The sequence below is a fragment of the Pholis gunnellus genome (assembly GCF_910591455.1).
Source record: "Pholis gunnellus genome assembly, chromosome: 7".
Taxonomy (NCBI): Eukaryota; Metazoa; Chordata; class Actinopteri; order Perciformes; family Pholidae; genus Pholis; species Pholis gunnellus.
Window position 1 is genome coordinate 17763913 of NC_136533.1, and position 20970 is coordinate 17784882.

The 20970-nt window shown below is 42.1% G+C and overlaps 2 protein-coding genes across 4 annotated transcripts; both read left to right on the forward strand.

Moving 5' to 3' along the window:
* nap1l4a (nucleosome assembly protein 1-like 4a) lies at window positions 1-9923 on the forward strand. Of its 3 annotated transcripts, XM_079163087.1 has the most exons (15): window positions 1-50; window positions 1004-1041; window positions 1425-1497; window positions 2166-2310; window positions 2877-2963; window positions 3973-4107; window positions 4191-4262; window positions 4361-4500; window positions 4681-4826; window positions 6414-6433; window positions 6561-6680; window positions 6810-6845; window positions 7058-7108; window positions 7905-7940; window positions 8342-9923. In XM_079163087.1, exons 2-14 carry the CDS (start codon window positions 1026-1028, stop codon window positions 7908-7910), a joined length of 1047 nt encoding a protein of 348 aa, XP_079019213.1. In that variant the 5' UTR covers window positions 1-50; window positions 1004-1025; the 3' UTR covers window positions 7911-7940; window positions 8342-9923. The 3 variants fall into 3 exon arrangements, with proteins under 3 accessions (XP_079019213.1, XP_079019211.1, XP_079019212.1); XM_079163085.1 differs by lacking the exon at window positions 7905-7940; XM_079163086.1 differs by lacking the exon at window positions 7905-7940 and having other exon boundaries at window positions 3976-4107.
* A 9544-nt stretch (window positions 9924-19467) lies between these two features.
* Window positions 19468-20472, forward strand: phlda2 (pleckstrin homology-like domain, family A, member 2). The gene is made up of 2 exons (XM_079163291.1): window positions 19468-20011; window positions 20120-20472. Exon 1 carries the CDS (start codon window positions 19556-19558, stop codon window positions 19970-19972), a length of 417 nt encoding a protein of 138 aa, XP_079019417.1. The 5' UTR covers window positions 19468-19555; the 3' UTR covers window positions 19973-20011; window positions 20120-20472.
* The last annotated feature ends 498 nt before the right edge of the window (window positions 20473-20970 follow it).

Here is a 20970-nt window from a genome sequence, read left to right on the forward strand (position 1 = left end):
AGCGAAGACGCGTGAGCGAGGCGACCAGCTAGAATTCCGCTCAGCTAGAGGTAAGATTGCTAAAACAGCTAGTAAACACAGACGTTTCTTTAATACAAGCATTTGCGACTACGTTAGGATATTAATCAGTAACTAATCGAGTTATCTCACTAGTGTGACAGGCCGCCGGTGAACTGTCCAAAAGACACTTTGCTCTGACACTTGTGCTTTTATTAACCCGCGAGCTAACGATTGCTAACGTTAGCTGATATTAGCTTGTCAATGCAACTAGCAGTATGCTAGTAGCCGTAACTAACTGGTATTGACGGGCAGTTTTCTCCACATAAAGGGAAGCCATAGCATTGTTGCCACAGCAAGTCATTAGCACACGCTATCCCAATTGTTGCGTGCGAATAGCGGATAAAAGGTCATTGGAACCTAAACGTGTTAACCTTCGCACTTGTTGTGTTAGCTAAAGCATTGTTCACAGCACGTTGGCTCGTAGCTTCTTGCTAGCTAGGTAGCCCGGTTAGCTGCTGTCAGATTCTTGGCACCGCCCTTACTAGGTAGTTATTAGTATGTGGTTGTTAGTCTTCCGATGTAAGTGCGTAGACTCATTTGATATTGCTTTATCATTGTTCTTCTGTAACTGTCAGAGTCAGCGATAAGCATTTTGTTCATCGTAAAAGGAGAGATGCTAACTTTGGTTGTCACATCCTAGCCCAGCTGCTATTAGCATGTCAATGCGTCATCGGCCAGCGCTTGCTCAACACCCGTGTTGCTGTTGATCGGTTAGCTCAGCTGGTCTAACCAGCTGGACCTTGTCTCCGCTTCTATCACTCGTAAAATAATCGGAGACTTGAAGTAACATTGTGGTTATATTATAGTGATATACGTCTCGCACTTAAAAGAATGTGCTCGCGAGTGAACAACTGACCCCCCTTCACACTGTTGCTGACTCTGTAGTTACTGTCTGTGACTCATGATGAGTTTGTATCTAACACAATTGATCCGTCTTTATTAGAGGAAGGAGCTGCCACTTGGTAATGGAAGCCAATAAAGGTAAAGACAAACGTATTTTAAGTTAACTTACCACACTAAAGTAGATATTCAGTGAAGGGAACGTTAGTTCATTTTGTTTTGACTCAGGGTTTAACATAAACTGATATTTGTGTGTATTTGCATGGAACAAAGACTAATACAAACCAAGTGAAACTTGAAATTATTGTTTTTACCAACAAAAAATGTAATGTAATCGACATCTAAAAGTCTAGACAAAAACAAGTTCCACAAAGTATTTCTTTGAGTACTAATGAATTGTAGTGTGTAATATTGTAAAGTTTATGGTGAGCCACAGTCAAACATTATTAATGAATTATTGTCAATAAAAAAAGCAATTTGTGTGATGATTAACCTGCAACAATGTCAATTGTTCGTCTTGGCAGGTAAAGGGGATCAAGGGATGCAAAATCCAGGTGGGCAGATTGAAAGACCTGTCGGCAGCCACTTTTTGGAAAGGTCAGTGCAGATGTCTTGTACTAGGTTTAAGTAATGTGAGATAACAGTTCTCATAATGTGACATGCTATTGTTCACAGCAGTTGCCCTAATTAGGATGGCAATAGTGCAAAATGGTAACCGCTTCTGATACAATACAGCAAACAGTGTAACTGTATTTAATAACCCAAAACATGTCTTATATAAAACTTATCTGAACAGCGATTATTAGCATAAAACATTCATGTTTGTATGTTCCTTGGACTCTTTGACATTATTTACTCCCTGTGCAGCTTTTTTACAGTTGCAGTAACTTCCTCATGGCTTGAACATGTTGTATTACCCAATGTGGTATTGTAGTGAGGTTCACTTGGGATCTTATGGTGAATGTTATCATTCAGGTTTGTGACCTTGATGTCATCAGATACTAAATACTAAATGAAATACCCGAAAATCAAATGGATGCCAAACCACACACACACACAATTATCCAATCGAGGTTCAATACATTGAACTATTCTTCTGTCATTAAACAAAACGTTTCACACTTGTAAACATCTTGAGATCCTCTGGTGGTTCCCAACCACCTAGCTGGAGGACTCACCACTTTACCGGATTAATGATTCTCAATTTCAGTAATTGATGATAGAATAATTTCAAAAATCATTCTCATGTTTCTCTTCTCTCATAGCATGCTTCCCAAAGTAGTGAAGAGGCGAGTGCATGCCTTGAAAAGGCTACAGGTGCAGTGTGCCAACATAGAGGCCAAATTCTACGAGGAAGTCCACGAGTTGGAGAGAAAGTATGCTGCCCTCTATCAGCCACTGTTTGACAAGGTACACTCTCTTTTTTCTTTACTTTACTTCTTTTGACTGTAACACCAGATGTCTCGCATTTCCTTTGCTAATTTTATGTTCATGAAAACAAAGCAAAAGCTAGTGGAAAAAAAGACAACTTACAAAATGAGATCAAATATCTAATAATCACTTGAATTGTTCCCTGCACCAATGGGTGGTTAAGTGTGTCTCTCTGGTCTGATATGTCAGTGAGGATGCATCCTTGGTGCTAAATTGAAAACTGCCATAACGAGTAGTCATCTGTACTTTTGTCAGTCAAGGCTATTTCCAGAGCTAGTGACAAGAACTCAGCCATTGCTAGTCGCACTGAAGACTGTCAGCTGTAATGCTGCTGCACCTGTCTGCGCGCGCGTGCGTGCGTGCGCGTGTGTGTGTGTGTGTGTGTGTATGTATGTATATATTCAGTATATATAGAGCTGCTTCCTGAAATAATTCAGCCTTATCGAATGAATGCTTGTGTATATATACATACATACATTTCATGCTAATATTCCCAAATGCTTCTCTAAAATGATTAACTTTGTTGTAATGAATGTGTGTCACAGAGAAGAGATTTTGTCACAGGGACAGTGGAACCCACAGATGAAGAGTGTGAGTGGCACAGTGACAGAGAGGAAGAGGAGGAGCTGGCTGTAAGTACAGATTTGATTTTGTTTCTCTTAAAAGCCTGATCACTTTGCCAAATCCTACTTCTTCTGGTTTTCCACACAGTTTCCCACAAAAGTAAAATAGTTTTCTTACAATGATACAGGTCGCTTAATCTCATCAATTTTACCAAAAGTCTGCTGAAATTGTCCAACAGGAAACAACAGGATTGTGGGAAATGTGGTTTTAATGAGAATCACAAGGGCTAACAAACTGATGGCTCAATTGTAAAATACTTTGATCTCAATGAGACTTCTATCAGGGTGTCTGCTGATCCTTAAAAAGTGCTAAAAGGTATTTAATTAATTCATCTAAAAAAGGCCATAATCTGTGAAAACAATCTTTAAAATGCTCAGACATAGGAAGTTGGAGTTTTTTCTCACATTGCAATTGAAAATTTCAAAATAATTGCGACAATTCTTTTAGGTAATTGACGAATGTCTCTTTCATTAGAGTCACACAGATCAGGATAGCGGAAATAACAACACTCGTATTTTGTTAGCGGCCGGGATGCTCAGAGCAGATACACTGTCTGCAAGCTCGCGACATCATGGGGAAGTTCAAATTCAATGACAATCGGCCATTCAACCAAGGTTACACAGCATGGCTGCAACTGGTACCAGTCAATGAATAAGAGGCACGTTGTATTTTCTGCAGTACGTGTTTCAAACTCGGTAAGATGAGAATGAATGCAGGGGAATCCCACATGCAAGTGAGGCTGAGTGTACATAGGTTTGTTTTCCCAGTGCAAAAAGGTGTATGGACATCCTAAGAAACAAAACTGTTGAGTCAAACAACACACAAAGTAATTGTGTTTTTTTCCCTTTAGTTTGGGCTGGAGAGTTGGTCTTAAGTTTCATTCCAAGTGGCTTTGAAAAGTCTTAAGTCTAGCTTGCCTCAAGCTGTAGGAACCCTGTCTCGAAAGCTTAACTAGCTAAGTTGTTTAGATTTTGGTGGACATTGAATTTTGATAAGTGCTCTGCCCACTTCCTGTAGCAGGAGGTAAAGGAAAAAGCTGCTATTGAGGATGCAAAGAAAGAGGAAGCCACGCCAAGGGAAGATCCAAAAGGCATCCCCGAGTTCTGGCTCACCATTTTCAAGAGTGTGGACATGCTCAGTGACATGCTGCAGGTACATTTAAATGATTGATTCACATGTCACTGCTCTGAATGTGTTTCACGTGTCTCTGATCTGACTGTCTGATCTTCCACCAGGAACACGACGAGCCCATCCTCAAGCACCTGAAAGATATCCAAGTCAAGTTTTCTGAGCCAGGACAACCAATGGTCAGTTTCATAATGTTATAACAATGACTTGATATCATTCCAAGTTGATAAACTAGATGGAGTTCAAATTGTCTTTCTATCTTGGTCTCCCCCCTCAGAGTTTCACATTAGTGTTCCATTTTGAGTCCAATGGTTACTTCAACAATGCAGTCCTCACTAAAGTCTACAGGATGAAGTCAGAACCTGATGACGCGGAGCCTTTCTCCTTCGAGGGGCCAGAGATCATTGACTGTGAAGGGTGAGAGAAACCGTCGTGATGGTTAAACTGGCTTTTACACAAATGATGTTGAGGTTTAGGATAAAGTAGAGATTATGTGCTTCATAAGACTTTTCTTTTCACTTCTACCAACTTTTTCCTTTTTGAGGTCTTTGCCTTCTGCTGCCTCTCACTGTTTTGTACATCTCTCTCTCTCCTTAGGTGTCAGATAGACTGGCACAAGGGGAAGGATGTGACAGTGAAAACTATTAAGAAGAAGCAGAAGCATAAAGGCCGTGGCACTGTCCGCACGGTTACCAAACAGGTCCCCAACGACTCTTTCTTCAACTTCTTTAACCCGGTCAAAGGTGAGAACACACACAGAAATAGATGCACACAAAATGTACTGAATTTCTTTGGGCTCTAAATTTAATATTCAAAGCTTTTAGTCATAGTTGGACTTGTCTCTCATAGCGGTAACTCTCTAAATAAACTCCTTGAGCAAACCCTGAATCCCTGAAACTCACACCAATATAATTGATTGACAGTCAACAGGGCTGAGTTCATCTGTGGCAACATGTTGGCGTGCATGTCATGTGGTTTTACCAACGGTCACTGAATTAACCTGAGTTCAACAGCAGGTGGCGGCAGACTCCAAACCTGTGTCAGATTCAGTTCCTCTGCTGCTGCAGGCAGTCAGTATGCTGGCAGATGTTGGGTTGTGTCCAGGAAGTTGCACTCACTGGAACGTTTTACATCATATTTTCTAGCTTGGAGAGTTAAGGAGCTTTTGTTGTTAAACAGTCAGTTAATGACTGACTCAAACTTTGAGGCAAAATGGCAAGAGCACTAGTAAAACAACAGTCTAACTACCTAAATGTGTTCTTAAAATGTCTGATGAGCGATTAAGAAAATGTGTACGCATTGAGTTTATATATATATATATATATATATATATATATATATATATATATATATATATATATATATATATATATATATATATATATATATATAGTGCAAGCTCAAGAGTTAACGTCTCAAAGAGCTTCAAAAGAATAAATAAATGTTAATAAATGAGTTTTGTAAAAGCATTTACAGCAGCGGATGGAATACAAAGGTTTGCCTACAAAAAGAGCCGTTATATCGTTACATTTTAGAATAATTTGGCCTGATTGTAGTTTATTTAAATAATAAAAGCAAACATTTGATTCATTAGGTAACCTTACTGGTTGAAAGATAAAAGGAGGTCAGTCTAGAAGATAAGATAATCCTTTATCTTCTCAGTTAGACTTCAGATTTCAAATATCTTGAAATTAGTCATTCTCTCTCTCTCAAAGGATCAGTCATTTAGGCAGAATACACCTTTTATTTAATCACAGTATCCTCCGTCCTGTGTAGTCTACCTACCCGTCAGACAAGCCTGGACCTTTACTGACTTTGAGAAGTCGACCTGATCACTCATTGGCTCAGCAGGTGTTTGTCTTACCGGTTCTGTCATGGCCTCGGTGTATGACTGGTGGATATAAATGGCTCTTGTTCAAGTGTGCTCAGGTGTGCAGTTCCGGGGTTTGGATGTCTGTTAGTGAAGAAGCCGTCACTCACCGATCATGTGAAACAAAGAGTGCATGCGTCGTGGATGTGTGAACAAGATTCATTCTTTTTGTGCCGTTTAGGTTAATGTTGATATTTGTAAAGTAGTGAAAGTAGCAAAGCCATTTCCTCCATTACAGTATTGTTGAAAGAAGAGGAAGGATGACGTCACCTTTAGTCAACCGTCACTTTATGTGGATGATGTGCTGTGATCTCATTGATAGTAAGCATGGTTGTTGCCTTAAATGGGCTTCCAGATGTTGGTTGAATTACAGCCTTTTAATATACCGTTAATTTCCTGTATAGTCAGAGCAGTGTGTTGAGGTGCGTATTGCTTAACTGAAATGTCCTTTCCCTTACAGCTGCACAAGATGGAGAAATGGTGAGTAAATGTAGCTTGTTCTTCATAAAATCCCCTCCCCACCCCATTTTATGTATTCTCCTGTTACCATAAATCCATGGGATTTGTAGCGGTGTTAAACAAGTCTTTATGTGTTCATGTTTTATAGGACGAAGACTGTGAGTTCACCCTAGCCACAGACTTTGAGATTGGGCATTTCTTCCGTGAGAGAATAGTTCCCAGAGCAGTGCTGTATTTCACTGGAGAGGCCCTGGAAGATGACGAGAGCGTGAGTGTTTTTCCTCTAACACGCCAACGTTACTCTTGAACACTGAAAAAGCCACAACATGGGATGTTTTGAGGACATATTAGCTAAACTGGTCATCACTGTTTAACCCCGTGTGTGTTCTTCATGCAGTTTGAAGAGGAGGAGCTGGAGGAGGGAGACGAAGAGGTTAGTAAAGACACTGAGTTTGATCCGCTGTACCAGACAGCTGGGCATCACTGTTTACACAGTACTTGGGTCTGCAACTGTGCCAGCATACACATCACTGCTAAACGATACAATAATAATAATAATAATAATAATAATAATAGCAGCAGCAGCAGTTCTGGTATATTTTTTGTTAACCAGGGGTTCCTTTAAATCTTGTCTTTGTGTCTCAGGAGCAGGATGATGAGGATGATGATGATGATGAGGGAGACTTTGACACCAAGGTCAGTGTGAATTCTGTGTTTTTGTTACTCTTGTTATTACTTTTGTGTCAGTGATAGTGGTGCTAATCATGTAGCTCCTTGAGCTGAGTGTTTATCCTAAACCCCCTGAGAGCACCGCACTGCTGGGCAGCAAGCATGTGTTCAGAGAAGGCTTGTGGCAATGTGGAGTTTAGGATAGATCACATGATGAATGACAGGAAATGACACCATGTCCTTCATCTCTGGACTAAATGTTTGAAAAGTAGCGGAGGGAGAGGCTAACGATAGTGTTTTGTGAGGGATCAATATAGCCAAGACCGTGAAAAATCTATTTTAAAGCCAACACCGAGGAGACAAAACTAAAATATACTTTAACAGATTAATACTTGATTAATTAAACTAAGTATAGACGGATACATTGATGTGCGTATGGCAGACTTTTTAAGACGCGTTTCCCTAACCTGCACTTACTCTCTCACACCATTAGCTACGAATTATTATGTAATGCCATTCTGTGAAAGAGCCATTTATGTTGTGGTTTAGTTGGACAGAGATGACTATAATCCATTATAATCTAATCCAGTCGGATACTAAGTAAGTGCATAACGTGGCCTGTAAGCAGTTTCATCAGGAGTCACCAACAAGGCTGTTTTGTCTGTGAATGAGTGGAGCTTTTCTCTCGTGGTACCTACTGTCAGCTCATCAGTTATGCATCATGTGCTCGTTCAGCAATGTTTCACGATGTCATTTCCGACTGTGACGATTAAACTTGTGCATATTGTTGTCTCTCCCTCCCCTGGATTCCCCTCCATTACAGGCATAATCAATCATTCTCACCCAATGCAATTTCTAGGTAAGGGAGAAATAAGGATGGCGTCCCACATAATGCTCTGTCTAGTCCATTGGCTCTGGTCTATTATTCTGGCTGCCTCTCTCTCTCTCTTTCATTACATCCTGGATACTTCCAGTAGTCCGAAGTGTTTAGGACCCTCAACTCACATCTTGGATAGATTTAGTTTCTCTTCTCCCTGTCCTGTCTTTGCTCTGTACCTCCTTTTTGTTCTTCCTCCTGTAGTCCCTCCCCAGGTTTCTAACATTGTGCCCTTTGCTGTAGCGAACAGGTGCTTGTCTTCTCTAGCGTCTGCTTTCTCGTTAGCCTCTTCCAGCTGCTGGTTAATGCCCAGTGGCCTCATTAGCTCTCTGCCGTCTTGTTTTCTAACCTGCTCTCTCTCTCTCTCCGTCTGCTCCCAACAGAAAGAACAGCCCCAGCCCGCCGAATGCAAACAGCAGTAACCATGGCGACCTGCTGTCCGTCAAATCAGTTCTTAGCCAATCAGCAAGTCCTCCTTCTCTTGCAGGCCTCGCCCCATTATGAACTCATCTGAACGCAATAGAAAGCAAACCAAACTGTGTTTTTAGTATGTGCATGACTTCTGTTTCTTTTGTCTTGCGCCCATCTCACCCCCTATTTAATTAAACGACCATAGCGTCACATAGGGGCAGTCTTCTTTGGTACGGTGGGGGAGGTTCCTACTGCCAAGAACCTCAGAACATAATCGTATGGAAAACAGATAGGAAAGAAATGGATCCCAACTTAAGTTTTCATGGAAATAAATTGGTTACTCAGGGTTTTTTAATGCCAACAAGAGAAGTTCGAGTCTGACTTAATCTGTCACTGGGGTGGTGTTTTTCTTTTGTTATGGTGTTTTTTAAGAGACATTCAATGTATCGTTTGAATTTAATTTCCTTTTTTTTAATGTTCTTTGTCATATTGTCATTGGACTATTTATTCTGGTGTCAGTGGTGCATTTCGGGAGCTCTTAAGGCTCATTCTCATTGGCTCAAATTTTATTTGGGCATAGCAGGTCAACGAAACTTGAATACTGCCAAGTTATTTTTTGTTAAACATTGAAGAATTGTGTTATGTATTAATACTGCTCGTTTCTGCCCAGGCTTATTTGGCTTAACAAGCATTTAAACTGAGCACTTGAGTAGACGATATTAATTAACATCATGTGACAAAGCATGTGGTTTACCTCAAAACTGTCATGTAAAGCTCTTCCCTGTTTGCGCCATCACCCCCGAAATGCTCTTTTGAGTTTGTGTCATCAAGGATAATAAGAACATTTTAAGAAAACAAGACATTTGAAAAGTATGCATTACATTCATTCTGGTGAATACCTCCTTAAATTATGACACATTTAAGCAGACGCATTGGTTGACCTGCAACCTTTTTTTGGTTGTCATCACTTCTGGTATGTATCTAGGTCTTAACAAATGTAACTTACAGTCGGTGACGGGACAGGGTGCAGGATGTTTGAATCAAATGTAATTTCCGTTGCCAAGAAGCCAAAATGAAAGACAAAACACACCGTCCTCTTTTATTCAATTGTTTGCCAAGTGTCATTAACAAAGTGTAATCTAATTCAGCATTTAAAGTTGTTTAAGAATATATAAATATTTCCGTTATTGTCTAATGAGTCAGTAGAATGTCTGTGGAAAACAAATGGAAGAGGTTTGCCAATGTATTTTATATACTGCACTTGGATTTTGGCAGTTTGATTGGGACACCTTTGCCTAGTCAGCGATAGCAGTTTCAGCGAAAATACTACCCATGCACCCCTTCTCTCTTTTTTTAAAAAGAACGATTGTAGATCTTGTTGAATGGATCTTTCAGAGCCACGGTTGACATCTTCAAATCTACCACATTGGACCGTGTGCTAGCAATGGCCTTAACTGGTTCTTATTCACAATTTGTTACTTGCGCAATATTTCTTTTCAATTTGTACAGAGTTAGTTAAAATATTCTATTAAAGTTGTGCGACATGGAAATGGATTTTTGCGTCGTGTGTGTGTGTGCACCATTTGTTGCTTTATCAGTAGTCTAGAGCAGTTGTTCCCAAACTTCTTTTGACCACTTTCAACCCCTCGTTACAGTCCTACTGGCCAGCTCACTGCTGATAGATTGTGTGCTCAGGTAAGTTTCCACGCGTGAATGCACATGCTGTTGACAGCATAATGTGACTGGCCACTGAATAGCCACACTCAGTGACTTCACTATTAGGTGTCAGGTGATGGCTTGCAAATTATTTGCAGGAGAGTCTAGAACAAAGCATGCAGTCACAGCCTCCACGTGCAGGGCTTAGAGCGCAGGCACCGACCCTTCTCTTCCTTTAACACCACGGTGACGTAGCAGAGACGTCGTATCCAGGCCGGAGGAATTTGCTTACGGTCTGCCCAACATCAGGCCAAGACAACCAGAATGTCTGGCATTCTGTCTTGCAGATAGAGAAAGCATGCACGCTCCTCTGAGAGACCCTTGTATTGCATTGTGGGAGATAATGGCTGAGTGCTCTGAGGTTTCTGGAGGAGGATGGCGACACTGCGTCAAAGCAACCCAAGTTTTCCACCAAGTGCTGAAAGACCGGTGCTGTCTTATCCCGTCACCTCGTCCAGCAACACTTACAGCCGTGTTTATATTTCGATCTTCATGGGAACAGTGTGAGAAACAAGTTCATGATGAGGACAAGGTCACTGTCAACACAAAGTCCGTAATGTTTCTTTGATGATAAAATGCATGAGTAGTTTTGATGTTTCGGAGGGATGAACGGGCAGCAGTGAGTCCTAATCCTTCAGTCCTCCACAGCAGACAAACCACAAACTGAAATCTCTCCGGTCTCTTTCTGTAATTTTGGGGGGTTTGCTTTACTGACTTGTGAACAAGACACCATTCATACTAAGGCTGCTGTGTGGGGGTTGAGAATTGCCTCACTGTAACAAGGAGTCCAATTGTGTCAGAAAGACTCATTTCTGTGCTTTCTGACACACGGCCAGGGAGAAGGAACTGCACAGTGGACTCTCTTACAGTTTCCAATGAAAATGGATGCCTACGGTGTCAAACGCATTGGCTATGTATACCGTCAGAATACCAATGTAATGTTGGAGACAAGTACAGCAATTAACCAGTAATATACTTATGAAATCATAAACTGTAAATTTAAAGAAAGTAAGGGAGTCAGCAGCAGGCTGTCCATAAGACAAATGTCAAGTCAACTCATTCGGTCCTGTCGAAAGACGGAGAATGAAGTCGCCATGGAAACTGCTGTCTGTGGCCTGTGTGAACCAAGAACTTTTGTTTGTCATTTCAAGCCAAACCATGATGTTTCTAATAAACCTAACCAAGTACTTCTGTTGCCTGTAAAACAGTCCTTTTTTAGTTTTATTTCAATTTACAACATTGATGCGTTTCAAACCACGGCCACAATTCCCACACAATTCCCTCTTGAAACATAATGGAGAGTTCAGTTTAGCTGTAACTAAACTGCACTTTTTTTATGCAGAAGAGGGGGTTGGAAAAAAAAGAGAAACTACAGTTGTGCTGTATCTTTTGTGCTCTCTTTGCTATCCTCTGAACACCACTCCTCAGATGTTGGATGTTTTGTCAAGTGTGCATGTGCATGGATGGATGCACAGAGAAGATGTATCAACAACACATACAGAAGAAAGCAGTTTGGTGGCCTCAAAGGGAGATGATCTCTGAGCTTTGCGCATGACCAGAGCAGTAGAACAAAGGAAGAATTCAGACTGCTGGCATTATCCCTAAATGAAGCGCTCTGCCCTCATCTCATCCTCATCCAGCAGAAGTGTTTGGTTGCAGTCTTCTTCCCGACCTGCCTCCCAGCTGCAGCTGCACCCACTGTCCCGCTCTTGGCTCCAAGGTGCTTTTGGCAGAGCCTGTACGTGTACGTGAGCACACAAGAGTGTGCGTGAACGAGCTCGTCTGTGTGGGGTCTTTTGTATCGTCCCGCTCCCGGTCGGAAGTGGTGTGAGCCAGATTGAGTTCCAGAGAAAGAAGGGAATAGAGAGGTGCTTTATGCTGCTGACGCCGGGTTGGTGTTCAGAACTGAATGAGTTGAACTAAAGAGGCCATTACATCTTAGATCTGATAACGTTTCTGATGGCATTGGCACAAGAACTCACAGCGTTGCACACATTTTGATCATTCTTTCCGGTTATCAGCTGATGGAAGATATTTCCTTCTCTATAGTGTGTCTCAATGGACAACAATGTCGGTCGGTGGGTCCACCACTCTGGTCCAGATTGAAGTGTCTCAATAGGTGATGGATACATTTGTATAGACATTCGTGGTGCCCAGAGGATGAATCCCAATGACTTTGGTGATCCACACACTGCAGAGGCCTCATGCGAAACTTAAGGAAAGCCGCTGTCCTTGGGGTGCACAATCTCGTCCAGGAGTGAAACCAAACAAGGACGTGACTCACACTTCAGCATGGATTTCACAATATCTTCTCCGCCGTCTCAAGATACAACTCTTTCAAAACCCTCCAATTATCTTCTTCTGCTCTGTTTAAATGTTGTGTGTGGGCGTCGGGTGATGGAAATATTGAGGGATTTAGACAGCTGTTGGCCGAAGCACAAGCAAATCCTATTTATTTTTTGACTCATTTCAGGCTGGAGCATGTTTGACTGTGATGCCTTTGGACGAGCGTATGGCAATATGGAGAGAATGTGTAAACTCTTTTTAGAAGAGAAGTGGGAGTGGAATCAAACCTGACTTGACCTCTTATGTCAGTGTTTCTCTCAAACACTAGAAGGAGCTGTGGGAGAAACAAAATCATGTCCTTGAAAAGTGAGCCAATGTATGAGAGTTATAACAAAGCTCTCCCCAATCTGTTTCATTAAAGTGACTTCAACCACAACTACTTTGTTCTTTTATATTTGTATGTGTGTGCTTAACATGAAGAGCTATAAACAATGGCAATATAACCCTGATAATCGTATTTGCTTTACTGCATTATCACCAGTTACCTTTCTGCCTGGTATGTGTGGGAAAGCAAGCTTCACACCCAATCGAAGCATAGCGACATGGCAGCACACCTTTGTCTGGATTTATGAATGGAACAATGAATGAACAGGGAACTAGGTGTGGCATGTTTAACCTGAATCACGCCCCTCCATTTCTGAGCACAGATGAATCAGACCTGAACTGCACTACAGAGGCAAGGCTGGTTTGAATATATGTAAACTCTGCATGCAGTGCCATGATCTGCATGGATATTTTTCTGTAATTATAGATATTTTTATTCTTGGCACCCCGATAATATTGCATCACATATTTCTGGTTAAAATTCCTGGGGGTAATTCAAGGTAATCATTGAATGAATCTGGTGACTTGATTTTGATTGATGACCTCCAGGCAAAGTCAGACTTGTTGAATCACGGCTGCATAAATGAGAAAACATTAAGAAGAATTTCCTCACTAATTTATCATCTCTTCACTGTCCCTCTTGGCTTTATGTGATATGTGATATGATCATCTGACAATGAGCCATTGTCTTAGTGTTCTACTTCAAGTCCACTGTGTTTCTGGATAAACTGTTGTTACAACAAACCTTTTAACTGTGGAGCAGGACAGCACCGGCCTAAAAGAGGTTAAACCATCAAGCCTAAAAGTACAGTCCATGGCCCTGCTCCGACCACAGCTTAGTTTCGGTTCAATGGAAAGACTCTAGGTTTATCATATAAGCTGCAGTGAAGCTATGCAGACAGCAGAGTGAACGTTACATTCCTGGCAGGGAGAAGGATTGCAGACCTGCATACCTGCCATTCTTCGCAGAGTCAAATTGGCAAAGTATGAGGTGCTGGACTCCCGGAGCACATCTCATAACTCTCACCGGCGTGTCTTCATGTGGCTCATGCATGTCATGCGTGTCTGTTAAGGAAGTGGACCGACTGCATGGTTTACACACCTTTTGTGATGAAGTATGTGTTAATGACCGTGGGACACAACAATTAAGAGCGTTCAATATGCAATGACATTCATAAGATTGTCTCCTCTGAACAGCATTCTGGGAACACATACCAAACTATTAAGGCCAGTGAAGGAATGTAACTGACTACATTTCCTGTGTGTACTGTACTTCAGTACAATTACATGTACTTAGGTACACAATGTGCTTCTCTTTCACTACATTTTAAAGGTTCTCTTTTTAACATTCAGAGCATTGATATAGCAGTAAACAACTATTCGCTATGTAAAGATATAGTGCAGTAATGTCTACCTGAGCAGAGAATGAAGTGGCTCTTCCTCTGTGTGTTGTTATCCGAGCTTCTCTGTGCTTTGTTGGCATAGCCAGGCCGGCTGTGCAGCAGGTCACGTATGTGCCTTTACGAGTGCCCCAGCGGCCCGCACATGGCCGCCACTCTGCACTGCTCTCTTACGGCGGTTAAATCTGATAACGCTGTCCCGAAGCGTAGCACCCACCCTCTGGTTCCCTCTTAGCTTAACGCTGTTAGCGCTGTCAGCCCTTTTGCCGGTGTTTGCACTGTTAGCACTGTTTGCACCGTTAGCTGCAACCGCTGGCTCAGCCATTGCAACGCTGAGAGCTGTTGAGAGGCAATACAATCGCCTTAAGTATTTCTTTACATTTACCTGACAGCTGTAGTTATTCATTTAGAGATCAAACTACACACAAGTAAATAAAGGAGTTCATCTTCTCTCAACCAACTACAATAGTAAAATGCTGCTTATGTCAATGCAACAATAATTAATACTCTGACAGCGGGCATTCTGCTTTTGATACTAATCTTTTCAATGCAGGACGTCTAATTGTAATTGAGTATTTATACATTCTTCTATTGCTACTTTGATTTAAGTTAAAGGATATTTAATAGTTCTTCCATCCCTACAATCGTCTCCGGCTGTAACATAAGGTGCTTTGAGCCCATTGGCAATCTTTGACTACCATCATGCAGTCACTGTCCAGTTCCTCATCAGATAGACTGTTTTTTTTTATTGTTCTCCAACGGTTCCTCTTCAAGAATTGTGTTTAACTGAGCGCTGCCTTCATCAGCCATTTGTTCTTTTTCCCACGCTGCTGAATGCCAGTGTGGCCACACACACACACACACAGGGCTTATCAGAACAATGCCTCAAATAGCTCCGGAGTCTCATCACAAGGGCATGTCACCAAAGAGCAGAAGAGGATGTGTGTGTGTGTGTGTGTGTGTGTGTGTGTGTGTGTGTGTGTGTGTGTGTGTGTGTGTGTGTGTGTGTGTGTGTGTGTGTGTGTGTGTGTGTGTGTGTGTGTGTGAGAGTGTGTGAGAGAGAGACAGGCTGAAGTCATAAACGTGTCACAGTATGCAGCTGTTACCTGCAAGCTCTGCTGTACTTGTCAGCGGCTCATCACAGCCAGCTCATCCATACTGCTCCCCATTGTTAAGCTGACTATGTATAGTCCACTGTCCGAGGGAGGCTTCATGATGTACATAAACTTAAATTGCATGCAAACACAAAATGCAACTTTCATTTAATTGTGTAGAGATAATGGTTGTGCAAAACCCAGTTCAGGATAATGTCCATTTCCAAAATACTTTCTGAGATCTTATGTATCCTGTATGAAACTACACTGCCTGGCCAAAAAAAAAGTCGCCACCTGGATTTAACTAAGCAAATAGGTACGAGCCTATAGGTTCAGCAACAGTATGTGCTCAAAGAATGAGGTCAGCTGACTACCTGAATATACTGAATGACCAGGTTATTCCATCAATGGATTTGTTTCTTCCCTGATGGCACGGACATATTCCAAGATGACAATGCCAGAATTCATCGGGCTCAAATTGTGAAAGAGTGGTTCAGGGAGCATGAGACATCATTTTCACACATGGATTGGCCACCACAGAGTCCAGACCTTAACCCCATTGAGAATCTTTGGGATGTGCTGGAGAAGGCTTTGCGCAGCGGCCAGACTCTACCATCATCAATACAAGATCTTGGTGAGAAATTGATGCAACACTGGATGGAAATAAATCTTGTGACATTGCAGAAGCTTATCGAAACAATGCCACAGCGAATGCGTGCCGTAATCAAAGCTAAAGGCGGTCCAACGGAATATTAGAGTGTGTGACCTTTTTTTTTTGGTGGCGACTTTTTTTTTTGGCCAGGCAGTGTATATGCAGTATAATCAATAACTACCAAACTCTCCAAAATAAGCCTCCAAAATCAATAAGTGTTTTGCATTTTAACGGAAAGCGTATTGTAAGAAGTTGTATTTAACATTCTGAACATCATAGCAGCAGCCAACAATTTGCTGTGTAAAGATATAGTGGAGTGATGTCTACCTGAGCACAGAATTTAGCCTCTGTGTGTGTTGTTAAATGAAATCCTTAAAAATATACACACTGTTCAAATATATAGTGACTTGTTCTCAGTGGCTGTAACAACGTATATACATTTATCAGAGCTCTTCAGCCGTGTTTTGTGTAACCCATGTGTCATTTCTATTAAAAGTTGTATTAATAGAAATAGATTAATCTCAAACTGCTGCTGATTTATTTTCATCCTAAACAAGTCATTTCCTGCACGGCTCAAGGAGTTCACCTCTTTTGTGTTTTAGGTGTTTTGTGTGACTCACAGTAAACACTTAGCAGCTTCATGCCCCGACTTGACTACCAAACTTTTGGCCCTTCTGGTCCTTCCACCTGCTGTCTTATCACACCCATGTGCTCATGGCTACAAAACTCCATCACACTGAAGTAAACAAGACTAAAAGAAAGACAGACATGAAGTTGTTTTGTTACCCCTGTACTATGTATCTCACATTGAATCTGTTCATTTTATAATCAAAACCCTCCTCACTTGTTGCAGAAGACACATTATCTTACTTCCTGTCTCTGTGTGCGTCTCTGGGGGTGTTGTTTTGTCTATACGGAGACAGTGAGAACCGGAGGGCACTGATTTGAATACGAGGTTGTCACAACACACCTCCTGAGATCCATGACTTAATCTGACTCCCTCCAGAAAGAGTTGTACTTTCTCACAAGCTGGAAAAACAGGAAGAAACAGTGACATATTGGCGTTTTGTTGCTGTTGGAGTTGCGCAAAGGGCTTATTTGAGGAATTTGATGTTGGCCAAAACACTTTGTTTAAAGACATCTTTAAGACAGAATCTTATTAGTTTAGTTGTCCAATTTCTATATGTTCTTTTTTCTCTATCTTTTTAGAAACACGTGCAAAAACCACTGCTGCGCATATCTCCAACCCTCTTCACAGGGAAAATAAATGATGATCTGATTATGTAGACGCAACACAGTCACCCACATGTGCACACACTCTGTCTCACCCACACCTGGCTCTCCTTTGGCAAGCAAACTCCTCCAAAGTAAGGCGCTCCACCACACACTGAGTCACTGCCTGGGCATGTCTGCAAGTCTCCACCACAAACAAAAAACCTATATATGCACACATCACAGGATCTCGCTCCCTCTCTCTCTCTCTCACACACACAAACACACACACACACACACACACACACACACACACACACACACACACGCACACACATACTGCCAGGCAACAAAGAGAAAAGCCCCAAAAACAAACAGGGTGGTAAAGAGGCGGCGGTGCACCTCTTCACGCAACAGAAGCAGTCGTGCTGTTTGACTCAGTACACACATGTGGTTTCCTTTTCTTTGAGATCAGAGGGTTAAACTGGCCGCCACATCCCGCTCCAGTGTCAGCCATAATGCAGTGGTTTCTTAGCAGTCAGCTCGCCGTGCTGTTTAAAGTGATTCACCATTGTTACGCGTTTGGTGCAGTCAAATGTCAGTACGGCCGTGGTGGCGTCGATGTGTCTCATCCGGGGGGTTCTCTCTAACTCGTGTGGGCACAAAGCGGTTTGATTCCAATGGGGTCACCCGGATATTTGCATAATTACTGGAGAACTCTGGAGAAGTAATGTGTGCGTGTCTGTTGAGAGCCTGAGCGCGCGATGACATTTCACTTCCGGAGGGGAACTGGAGGGGAGATATTTCCAAAATGTCTGAGAGAGGAGACTGATAGTGAGGCAGCCTGCGTGGGTGCTTGATGCACGTTCGCCACTGCACACTGTGAACTATCTGAATGGGGCACATGGGGTCAAGGATGTTATGTGTGTTGTCGTTTTTTTTTGTATCAATCCTATTGACACGAGCATCTATACCCTAAACAAGACTTGGCATCTGTAGCGTTGATACTTTGGAGCGTTATCCCTCTGGGCTTCAGACAGTGATACACAGAGATACACATTAAAGTCTGCTACTCTCAGTCTGACGTGAACATGAACCGGGACTGAGTCAGTCAGCTGATAGAGTGACAGTGTGGTCAGTTGTTAATGAAGAGGCTCAGCATGGGACTGGCAGATGTGATCTATGCAGTGAAATCAAAGGGTATACGACATGTCACCTCAGGTTGCATCAAAATCATGTGCTAAACCCCTTTTCTTCCTTATTTCATTCTTTAAACACACTGTAAAACGTACAGAAATTTAGTGGAATCAACTCATTCTTTGTCATTAATGCAAATATAGACATTTTATTAATTGAAGGTTTATTCAACTTAACATTTTGGATTTTACATCAGACATTGATTTCATCTGACTTGACGTCTTTAGACTGGAAATGATGAGTTGAGATATAGTTCAGTTAACTCAATAAATGACGTTTTTAATAAAACACGATCCGCATTAGCAGACTTCTTATCATCCATTGGTTGAGAGTTCAAACTATCCAAAGACATGATGGATTTTGTTTGTAGCCTACATGTTTATTATTTATCTCGTAGAAGCCTTGTTTTCATAATAATAATTATAAAATTAGGCGAATCACACTGAAGTTTAGGAAATCTCTGTGCTTTCTAAACCTTGAACCCATTCTGTTTTTGTAGCTGCTTACACACAGTATGATAAATTGTCTGCTCACTGGATTAAAACCGTGCAGCTCCTGGACTGTTTGGGTGCATTTCAGCAGCTTGAGATCCACAGACAGGAATAGCAGAGTTTATGTAAAATACCACTGAGATGAAACAAGTTTCGTCTGAAGTATTACCTTTTATAAGAATAACAGAGCAGGGTGGCACAGTGAAGGCATAAAGGGAAAGGGAATGAATTACCAGGCTGTCATGGAACAAGTCTGGATCATAAACTTTAACAGGGAATTCAAAAGTTCCTCTGAAATAGATGTTGATATTAAAGGTTTACAGGGCCAGACTGCTTTTACGCATGTGCTCAGCTCACTCTGTGCACATCTGGTAATACACCATAGTAGACTGAATCATTCACTGCAGAGTGGGCAAATATTTGGACTTATCTTAGCAGTAGGATGTGGATTACTAATTAACATCTTGGAGGTGTAATTAGGTCCACGTTAGGACTTCCTCTGCCCCCCTCCCCCTGCACCACAGCTTCCGCCCACACACAGCCTTGAATTACTCCACTGGCAACTGTTGCATTCCCAAGTCATCTGACGTCAAGTGGGAAGGGCTCAGACCAGAGCAGGCTATAAAAGTCCTCTGCTACCTTGGTTCATTCACAACGACACTCTGGATTACCAAAGCCTTCGTAGAGAAGCTCCTTCCTCGGGCTCCTCCTCGCACGACACAGAAGGGGTTCAGAAACCTGCCCGACATAAACAATGAAAATGTCAGCGGCGGAAATCAGCCAGGTCCTCAAGGAGGGAGAGCTAGAGAAGAGGAGCGACAACCTGCTCCAGTTCTGGAAGAGGAAGACGTGCGTCCTGACCACGGACAGCCTCAACATTTACGCCGACACGCAGAAGCGCACCAGGGGCAAGGAGCTCAAGCTGCAGTCCATCAAGAAGGTGGACTGCGTGGAGCGCACCGGCAAGTTCGTCTATTTCACCATCGTTACCACAGACAATAAAGAGATCGATTTCCGGTGCTCTGGGGAGGAGAACTGCTGGAACGCGGTGATCACCATGGCTCTGATCGATTACCAGAATAGAAAGGCCGTCCAGGACTTTAAAACGCGGCAGGACAATGAGAGCGCGTCACCCGGACAGCAAGAGAGGCGCATGGCGAGGGCGCCCTGAGCCGCTGTGGGACTCTAGCAGTTAACCACTCCTAATATGGTGAGGGACACCCCATCACATGTTGCTGACATTATGTATGAATAAGAATACACATTAGCAGGAGCTGAACGCAGAAACTAATGATGTTTTTTTTCAATGTCTTTATAGTGTCAAAGTGGACCATACATATATAATAAGCGGACCAAAAGGAAGACGAGGTCATCCGGTCCAGAGATGAAGGATTGTTCGGGACTGAGCTCTCGGAGAGCGGGGACAACTGATCTCAACACACTGAGAGATTTTCAGAAGCTCCACACACGGGACTGAACTCTTGAATTGTCAAAACTATTTAAAGTTTGCTCTCCTGGGAGGACTGACTCCTAAAACCATGATGTTAATTTATTTGTTTCCAGGATATGTTGTTACTGGCAAACAGTCTGTGTTGTTTAAATTATTTACTATTTCTATATTGTGTTGAGTGTGTATTTATTTGAATAAAAAATCGGACATTTTTAACATAACTTTGCCCTCTCCTCTACTTTTTGTTTTTCATGTCTCAACTAGAACCTTGTCTAGTTGGCGTCAATGTCTGTTAGTATCTCATTACAGCCATATGGAGTCAGTAACAGTATATTTGACACGTGGGAACGCTTTTCACCAACAGCATTTCTTAGCAAATGCCAGACATGCAACAGTAAAAAGGGAGTGGAGGACAGGAAAGTCCCTTTCCTTTCTGCTGTCAGGTGGAATGTGACTCTTTATTGTCACGTGGAAGGTTTCAGGCTTGAGTCATAACTGATAAGCAGATTTAGTCAGCAGCACGGGACACTGAAAAGACTAAGTGGTGCCTTTGAACACACCTCAACTGCTTCCGAGGTGTGGTAGGTTTATAGGTCGCCACTGTTTCATTTAAAAAGTGGTTACTTCATGTGTTCTGTTGGTGGAGTTTTGGACTACGAGCTTCACAAAAGCTGAACTTGGTTTTAGGCGATATTCAGATGACCCCTCTTCAACCTCCT